The sequence below is a fragment of the Pavona decussata genome, unplaced genomic scaffold (genome assembly GCF_977016875.1).
Source record: "Pavona decussata unplaced genomic scaffold, jaPavDecu1.1 SCAFFOLD_191, whole genome shotgun sequence".
Classification (NCBI taxonomy): domain Eukaryota; kingdom Metazoa; phylum Cnidaria; class Anthozoa; order Scleractinia; family Agariciidae; genus Pavona; species Pavona decussata.
Genome location: NW_028145600.1, coordinates 204,960 through 214,710, shown reverse-complemented (window position 1 = coordinate 214,710; position 9,751 = coordinate 204,960). Strand labels below are relative to the sequence as shown.

At 39.7% G+C, this 9,751-nt stretch overlaps 1 protein-coding gene across 1 annotated transcript; it reads right to left on the bottom strand.

Annotated features, from left to right (window-relative positions):
* Nucleotides 1-2,663: 2,663 nt before the first annotated feature.
* LOC146462115 (uncharacterized) lies at nt 2,664-8,219 on the bottom strand. The gene is made up of 2 exons (XM_085086028.1): nt 8,061-8,219; nt 2,664-3,383 (listed from the first exon to the last, which is right to left on the bottom strand). Exons 1-2 carry the CDS (start codon nt 8,177-8,179, stop codon nt 3,086-3,088), a joined length of 417 nt encoding a protein of 138 aa, XP_084942154.1. The 5' UTR covers nt 8,180-8,219; the 3' UTR covers nt 2,664-3,085.
* Nucleotides 8,220-9,751: the final 1,532 nt, after the last annotated feature.

The window sequence follows — 9,751 nt, the reverse complement described above, 5'->3', positions numbered from 1 at the left end:
ATTTCGACGCATTTTCATTCTTTGTATTCCGGATTCCGGATTCCTGAATTTAGGTACATCCTTCTGAAAGAGACCCAAACCCTTATCCATCTGTTTAGGAACGGCAAATATACACCCACTCAGTCCTCGATTTCCCCTAAATCTTCTCGCCTACCCTTTGCTTTGCATTAAATATCTAGATGTAATTGACATCTCTGTCATCATTTTCTCCGCATCGCTAGACCCTATAGAAACACCTGCGACAATGAATACCTTCCAAAGGCTACAAGTAATATGTATACACAGAATTCATGACAGGAACTTCGATCCGTGGAAAATGAAAAACAGAAATAATTCTTGACAAAAGCAATATAATTTCTTTTAAGAAGAAATGGGTTCCAATTAAATTCTGTCCTTCGGGGTAATAATTAAATGAACTGCAACTTTGAATAAGATACGGATAGTTGACTGGGTAACAAATTGCTTGTATGTGTATATAATTTATAAGGTATGAAGCTTAAAATTAAGTAGCATTGTAAGAGATGAACTAAGCAGTGTTTTAAATCAGGTGTACATTAAATCTGAACATGTAATGACATCGTATTGTATAAAGCAAAGTTCGACAGTGATACAGTGAATAATTTAAGTCAGTACTCTGTGTAATAACTTATTCGCCAGTGTCAGTATTACATTTGAGCTAGGTTAAATGTAATGTAACGTTTGTAAGCATCAATGAAAATCATTAAATGTGATAAAAATGTGATTAAAAATAGCGAAACTTACTGTACAGCAGATGCCGTAAAACAAACATTGACTGTCAAAACGAAGAAAGGTTTGAAGAAGTAGAGCGTGATCCAAATGCAGTGGCCGTCATAAAAGAACGTTTTGAGGCTGGTTGGCACGTACCGATTGACATCTCGAAGACGGGTAGCTGGATTTTTGACAGGATCCAAGCTGAGTTCGGTTCGTGTTTGACTTCATCATTAGGTCAAAATCTATGTTTAGGCAAATATTTTCGTGAACTATGATTAGAAAAAAGCGTTGTATCACTGTGATTGTATAGTGTAAACTCCTTAACATGTTATCAGTGACGCATCCACGCTAACCTGCGATCATACTCTCAGAAAAAAAAAAGAAGAAGAAGTGGAAAAGGGGCTGGGAAGGGGCTATTCATCAGATTTTATGGTGGGGGTGTGTGGCTCCGCTTTCCAAACCCTGAAAAAGGCGTAGCGTGGTTTTTCTGTTTAGGTACGCACTGGAGGGCGTAGTGGGGATCGCCGAATTCGCGAGCCTCTAGGAAGTGTGGGGGCATGCTTCCCCAGAGAAGCTTTATTTTTAGGGCCTCGGAAATGCTATTTCCCATTTTTCAAGGGAGAAGTTTCATAATCAAATATGAAAAAACGCTAACTATTCAGTGACTTTGTTGTTTATTTGTCAGCCTTTGGTATTTCTGATATAAGTGTATATTTGGACTTGCGTATTGTAAATGTGAATGTGGCTACAGGAAAAGGGCGAGACGTCTCCCTTTACGATGGGAAAATTCGGAAACTAGATTGTCAATATCCATGCACATTCTTGTGCTTGTGTATGTGAAGTATTGCCAAAGAGGACAGCCTCTAGTCACTTATAGTACTTCGAAGAGGGATTTCAGTCCCTTCATGCCGCTAAAACTGCGTTCGGCAGCGCAGGTTGACACAAGTGTCTCGACCATCACCGTTGTGATGACTGGGTTTTGAACTCTTATATTAAAATGAATAGTGCAATATTCACACAGTTTTCTTTTCGTAAAATAGCAGCAATAATAAGAGAAAACTCTCGCATGTGCATAAGTCGCTTTTCGCAAAAAAAATCTATATAAATTAAATAAATAAATAAAATATTCTTTTTTAGATTTCTCGAGGTACGCACGTGCGTTTATGGTCGCTACGCCCTTGCCTGACCCTATTTAACTATTTAACAACTATATGTAATTTTCAGTACGACCTGGCCTGGATCCATACTAGTTTCTGTAAAATCCATACCCGTTTTCTGACCAAAACGGCTCACACACTATACCTTTTGGCGCCGCACACATCTATATAGCTTGTATAGGGGAGTGGGGACCCGCTCTCGAACACCGACTTACTTCTCTTCCTAAAACGCTTATTTCGCTTACCAGTCGTTTCGTACCAACGGACGATTCGTACTCAGATGATTCGTACCCAACTCGGACAAACAGCTAACATCAGTCAAGGGTAACTTTGCTTGATCTTGGGACGACTTCATTCTCAAAATGCTTGAATCGTCGAGTCGTCGAATCGTCCGAGTACGAAACGTCCGTGGGTACGAAACAACTGGATACCCCTCAAACGAAATATCTCGGCGCATCGGCCATACGGAACTCGGTTTGAATCTACAACATAGGGGGTTTCAAAAGCTTTGAAAGCGCGCAGCCCGCATTTTGATGTCTGCTAGTTACGACAATAATGTGGATGATTTGTTTCAGACACTAGGGTGGCGTGAATGAGGGTCCGTAACAAACAGGTCCGCAGCGCGTGCACAGCACTAACCACATGTACAAAATGCGTACCTATTTGTTGTGGTTCTTTTATAGTAAGGTTTGACATTTAAATGGCTTTTTCGAATATGATCATTTGCCAATCATTTGGAAGTCGCTTGCACCACAAAACTGAAACACTGACACCTCAAGAGTCAAAACATTTCATATTTACACCACCATCAATTTACCATTAAATCTGAGAGTTGTGTGTACAAAGTTGAAAAGTATAGCTGCCCCTGTTTGGTAACAACAGGTCCACTAAACTCTGCAAAGAAACCAAACAGGCCCTAGTAATTTACTCTCTAAAACAAGCCATGCGTGTCAACAAAGAGAAGAACAGAGATCAGCGTAAACTTCCCCATCTGCGCAAGTCACAACGCTTGTTTGAGAACAGCATTTACAGACATCAAGAATATGTTTGCGAAAGGGTTTGTCTCCAAAACAGAAGTCCAACAGGCCTGATAAGATAACAATGCCTGATTTTAAAATGTACTTCTCATCACACATTGTGTAAAAATTTCACAGTTCCTGTCTTCTTCCACATCCTTGTAGACCGTTCTCTGATCTCTATGCTTTGTGCTTAGCTTGTTCCTTCTCAATCTCCACCTCAAGAAGATCCAGGTCATCCTCGTCTTCAGGGAGAAAGAATATAACGTACGTCATGATAGCCATCAGGAGGAATCCTACATAGAGGGACTTTTTAGAAGGGTTCTTGTCAATTTCCACACCGATTCCCAGGGTTTGACTGAGAGTCATGTGCCGGGCCCTTGATGTAGAAAACTGTATCGGCTTGTTTCGAGGGTCTTCCTCTGATTGTGAGGTTTCTTTACTTGAGCTGCTGTATGTTCTTTGCGCCGCTTGTACCCTATAAGAGAACACACATCGCAGTTTCAGTACCATAAATTTCGGGAAAAGAAAACTCTTGTTACTTTCAGATTTGGCATCCTTTTCCTTGGGCTACTTTCCAGATTTCACCATGTACAAGGCAATTCATCTCAGTAAAAAATGACAAAACAGATACACCCTGTGTGTATTATTATCATTTTTTAAGAAGATACAGATTTGACTTCTGATGGGAGAACTTGGAATTTCTTTTTGCAAGTGCGTCTGCATCACTGACTGAAAAAATACCTCTATCATTTATTCACCAGGCTTAATACATAAACACATTTCTTTCAAATGTGACGTTTTGTTTTGTTTTATGCTCTGTGGTATTCCTTAAATGTTCTTGTCATGTATTTTGGTACACAGCCTATTACACACGTAATAATTGAAGGATTTTGCGCAAGAGAGACGTATGTGGCTCCAAATTGCTCCAAATAAGCCCTATTTTGGCAGAGAGACTGGTTGTCGCGCAGGGAAATTAGTTGTGTGGTTAATTTTTGAACAAAATGCCTAATAAAAAAGAAATAGGTAACAAAAGCAACATACACAAAGGAGGTATGGACACTTGACTGATTTGTTTTGTTCACAACTACCGATGCTACGCTTGACTTGGTTCAATCTCATAATACAAAAGAAATCAGTTGAGTGTCTGTATCTCCTTTCTGTAGGTCACTTGCTCGCTTCCTCATTCAATACTTGAAGGCACATGAAATGTTAACAATGGAAACATTGCCTACAAGAAAGACCAACATTTCATTCCATGGATGGGTGAGTTCAACTAGATGAAAAAGTCTCCATTTGAAGGGCTCTATGGAATAAGGCCCTAAGTGACTTTTGATGTAGGCTCAAATTCTCCTTTTGTTTCACAAGCAAATACAGGCAATTTGGAAGGAGAATCTACCAATTTATCAGAAGACATTTAGGGCATTTTTCCAGGTACCCCTTCATTTATAATAAATACATTTAATGATAATAAATTTAATACTTATATAGCGCACAATTCATCATGTCACTATAGTAACAGCTCAGCAAATAATTGACTTAGAAAACTTGGTCTCAACAACCGTTATTTGTTCTTTTGCCTTACAATAATTTTCACAACTATTTAAACAATCTTGTCATTTGTCTCATTATTACTTAATGAGCTACATGTTCATGCAAAAATTGACCATTTCACCCAGCAGAAGACAGAACACTCTCTCTCGGCTTTGGTTTGGTAAAAAGAGCTTGGGTATTTCTTGCACACCACTTAAAACATTTAGCATATTGTTCCAGTGGTGCCGTAGTGTAGTGGTCAGTGCATCAGACTTCCAATCCTGAAGACAATTGGAGGATTGGAGAGTAACAATTATTGTCTCGAATGCTAGGATTGTCTCTACATTACTGTATTGTTTCCTTAGACAAGAACCTTTGCTCCATATTCTCTCTCTTCACCCTGCTGTATAGTTGGGTACTGGTGATGGGGGTAACCCTACAATGGACTAGTATCCCATCCAGGGGGGGGGGGGGGGTAGCAATACTCCTAGTTGCTTCATGCTACAGAAACCGGCTTATTAAAGCTCCAGTATTGTGGGCGGCTTAGGCTCAAGTGCGGCTTTTACTTAACCCACCATGTCCCACCTTCAGAATATCTACTAGTATTCCATGTCTCAGCTCCTTTATTACACCTACTGTAATTTTATAGGACTATCATGTTCTTTTTATTATACACTGCATCACTACTTGTTCAATCAAAGAGGTCATAAGAATAAGGGATGTGATCCTCACTAAAGATAAACAAGTTGATATTTAAACAAATTCTGAAGTGAGATATATGAAATTCATATATTTGAACTGCAGATGAAAAAATTAATAAATGAGAGCTCATTGCAGTTACGCATTACCCTGCTACAATCCTGGCCAAAAATTCACGGGACAGGACACAAAATAGCAGTATCAGTGAGCATTTTTGTTCTGCATATATTAAACCAGTATCCTAAGTTTTTATTAAGCTGTCTTTGCAATTTTAATGAAGCCCCCCTCCCCCCAAACAATGTTGAGAGCAACTGGAATGGGGGGAATGAGCAATGAGCAATGGGGGGTACAGTTTGTGATGAATTTTACAAATCGTCCCAGTATTTTTGGCCAGGATTGTAGCAGAGCGTTTCTTTCTGACAAGTCTTTTGGCATGTACAAAGTCATTCGTGTCTCTAGTATTCACGTAGCGTAGGGAAAGAAAACAACATTTAAAGACTAGCAAATAGAAGTGATAAAAAAACCTCTGCTTGCAGGGTAACTTAGGCATGAAACTTAAGCAGCTGAAAAAATTCACACTTGAACAGGATTCAAACCTATGACCTCATTAATGCCAATACAGTGCTCTACCGACTCTCCCTTGGCACAGCCAAATGGAATCTATTTGTTTTATGCATTGTTTGACATCAGTTATCCCAAATACACAATTAGGAAGGGGCAATTCGGACGGAGACTGAGTTTTATTACATTTTGTAATCTAGAACAGGGCATGCTCATTGGCCAATGCAAAGTAAATAAGGCTTGGGGTCACATTGTGCATGATACATGAATAATGTGAAGTACACATAACTACAGTGTACCTATCAGTGTTAACCTTTTAGGCCCTAACAGTGATCAGCATCAAATTTCTCCTTGTTATATCAATGTTTATTCAAACCCTGAGGTCATGAGAATTAAGGATATGATCACCCAAGGCAAAATTTCTTGATATTTTAATAACATCACTCCAGTGCTTTTATAGGAAAATTGGGGTAAGATAGGAGAATTTGTCCTTTGATACTAGGGGGAAAGGGAGAGGTTATGTCGACGCAGCGCACTTGATATCCATAAATTGAAAGACATTTTTGCCAAATTCTATAACCCTGAAACTGCAGGATTTCTGCAGTAAACCAATGCAAACTGTTACAGGGCAGCCAATCAAAAAATTAAATTTTTTTTATTTCTCCATTTGTCTCCAGAGTCTCTCCTGCAGCCCACCCGCTGACCAAAAAGCCCGAGGGCTCTGGGTACAAGATTGAGAGGGGCCTTGCATTACCCTGGGTGCCAGAGGTTATTTTTTCGTTTGAAGGAAGGTAAGTAAGCAGCAAAGCCACTGCAGCAAGGCACGAACCGCCGAAAGGATAAAAAATAACCTCTGGTCACACGAACCGGGAACCTCATTTCCGTGCTGTTGCATGTATCAGATATTCCACGATGGGCGGGGAAACATGGTGTCTGGTTTTTATTATTTTTGACATTTCTGACATCCGAACACGACAAACAATCGCACGTGCTGCAGCGAACCGTGAAGTTATCGGTACGCTGGAAAAACGTTGAGGAAGATTTTTACGCCGATTAAAATTGTTAGCAGGGTTTCTGGCAGGGTTTGTAACATGAGTTTGATAATTTATGGCTACGGGAAACTAAATTTATTTCATGGCAAAAATGCGAAGAAGCTAAATGTTGTGGCGATTATCCACTGTTTTGGGATTTCCCATTTGTAAATATTATATGATGCTTTAATATGTCATCATCCAGAACGCTATCATCACCAAGAGAACAGGCTGCAATGCTGCGATCGGCAAGGTCTTGAATATGTGACTGGATCAGAGCACTCAGCGGGCAAACAACAACCAGTGTAGCATTCTTTGGCTATTTAAAACCTTGATCATGAAGGTACGAGCAGACAATCGGTACAAGTTGAAAGATCAACGATTTACCAGAGCCGGTCGGAAGGACAGAGAATACATCATTCCACTGGATAAATTTGAACAACACTTCTTCTTGAACTGGTTTCAGGTTTTGAATTTCCTTAAACTTGGAATCTAACGCGTATCGCACTGCATTTTGAAAGGAACAAGAGAAATCGCTTTCTCCTTCGCTCACCTCCATAGTAGTTGTTTTGTTCACATAATCTCCGATTTCCGCGACAAACACTGGTTTTGAGTCCCACAAAAAGCTGCGGTTTTAACTATCCAATCACAGTTGTTGTTTTTGTCAAACCAATCAACGACGCGGTTCAATTCCTGAACTGATTTCTCAAATGGAAATGAGATTTCCGGTTCGTGTGACCAGAGGTTATTTTTTTTCCTCTCGGTGCTTTGCGCCTCGCTGCAGCAACTTTGCCGCGTCATTTCCCCCTTCAAATGAAAAAAATTACCTCTGGCACCCAGGGTAGCCCTGCATGGGATAAATTACAATATAATAAAATGCCTAAACAGTGAAAGCTAAGAATTGAAAACATTAAAAATTAAGATTCAAATAATGAGCATAAAAATGAAAAATTCAAGAAACACTCCTAATATGTCAGCTTCTTTTAAAAGCAAGAATGTCAGAAATATTTTTAACTTCATCAGATATAAAGACGTTCCAGTCATCAGCGGGTTGATAAATAAAACGGTTTTGGCCCCAACAGCAACTTGGTTAGCGACTCGATCGATAAATTTGAAGCAAGTATTTTTCTTTTTTTAACGAGCTCATCGCTGATTATGTGAAACGTGTTTATATTAAACACCGCTGCCGCTTCTTGCTTCAACTTTTAAAGTGAGCCTTATGTATGCAGAAACATGATTACATAACGCCTAGGGAAAAAAGTATAAACTTGGGGTTATACCCCACAATGTGACAACAACAACCACCTTGTAACCACAAATATTTCACATACCCTCCAAAGGATGAGGAAGGTTTTACCAGCTGATTACATCTTACTGACTGCCAGCCTCTTACACTTGATATCAAGTAGTATTTTGTCTGGAAACTCTTCCACGTTCGAAGAGCGGCCATTTTGTTTTCCAAACGTTAGTTTTATTGTCATGTAATACCCAATGAAATATGACAATTGCAAGCGCGTGAAGGCTTCTGGGAAAAAAACCGCACTGCTCCCTACAAGTTCGACTTTGCACGTTACAATTCCTAAGCCGATTTGTTTTCTATTGGTGTAAGATTCTGCACATAAGAACTTCCGAGAAAAAAATCATTAGGTTTTTGGGTGTTATATATAATATTTGTTGGAATTGATTTTACCGAAGGATTTTCTCGAGCTCTTTTCCAGTCACTCAGCTAAAGGCGGTTTATTATCTCGTACCCTGATAATGATTTGGGTACGAGATTAATTAGGAGGTTTACTGGGGACGGGGACACAAAAAGAGCGAGAGAAAAATCTTCGGAATACAGGAAAAGACTTATGCAATCCGACCCCTAAAATCAATACCCATTTAATTTTTCAGACCTGGCTTCTACAATCCTTTCTCGTTTCTGTAAAATCCATACCCGTTTTCACACTTTCAGACCAAACTGGTTTAAATTTTTACCCTGCTACATACCAAAACCACTCATGTCCAGTACCATATAGTCAACCACATAACCCTAACCATCCATATAGTCACCCAACCCTCCGTGATATAGTCACCCCTAATTACCTTACTATGAATGATAGTCGTTGAAGTTGTTTTCATATGACTTCATGTTTGACAAAATTATTTGTGTTTTAGTAAGAATTTAGGGTAGGGGACACTTTGTGATGTCTGTCATACTGTTCACACATCACGTTAGCGTGCATTTCTGGACATAACGGCTCCAAACTCACACCTTTTGGGGCCACAAATACCAACCTTATATAAGGGGAGTACCCCCTGAGAGTGTTCATAAGGGACAAGAAGAGACACTATTCAGGGGGAGGGGGGTAGGGTACATCCCGCGAAAATACCCGGATGGAAAGACCCAAAATGATAGAACTGGCCCTGTCAAAAAAGTTTCGTGTATTCTGTTGTAATTCATTTTAATGGGAAGAAAATACTTTCGTGGTATAAGTATCTTGGTTATTCATGATTTTAACCTTTCGCCTGGCAGGGTAAAAGTGATGAGGCATAGATTTGAAACGCCATAGTTTCAGTGACTTGTGTTCGGAATAAAATTTAGTGGTAAACAATACTAACAAAAGAGGGCTATCAATCAGAGCCAGTGCTTTGATAGTTGGCCTTAGGCTCTTAAAACAACAAGTAAGCCCTCGGAGCGACTAATATTTGTGTAAAGAGCATACAGCGTCAAAGGTAAATTACCAACTGATAGTCTCTCGACAAAAAGACTATGGTTTAATGGAAAAATGGCCCAAAGGGACATACTAGGAGCAAGCCGGGCGGAAATCCAGGTTTGAAAGGTAGGGAAGCCGAGGAGGTTCGTATCCCCTATCGGCCCGCCATCTCTCCCCCCTCTAACAAAAATGTTAACGGTGCCTACTTCAAAAATCTGAATCTTTGGTAGAGTTTTCGGAAACACTATTTATTGAAATCAATTCGTTCTTTGTGTGTCATGTTAGTAGTTTGTATCGAAAAAATCGGAGAGCTCAAGGAACCTAAG

Bases quoted from the DNA above. Each gene is read 5' to 3' on its own strand.
- LOC146462115 (XM_085086028.1), bottom strand. From the start codon at position 8,179: ATGGCCGCTCTTCGAACGTGGAAGAGTTTCCAGACAAAATACTACTTG. The intron at 3,384-8,060 runs GTATGTGAAATA...GTTCTCTTATAG, and splicing joins CCTTCCTCATCCTTTGGAGG to GGTACAAGCGGCGCAAAGAA.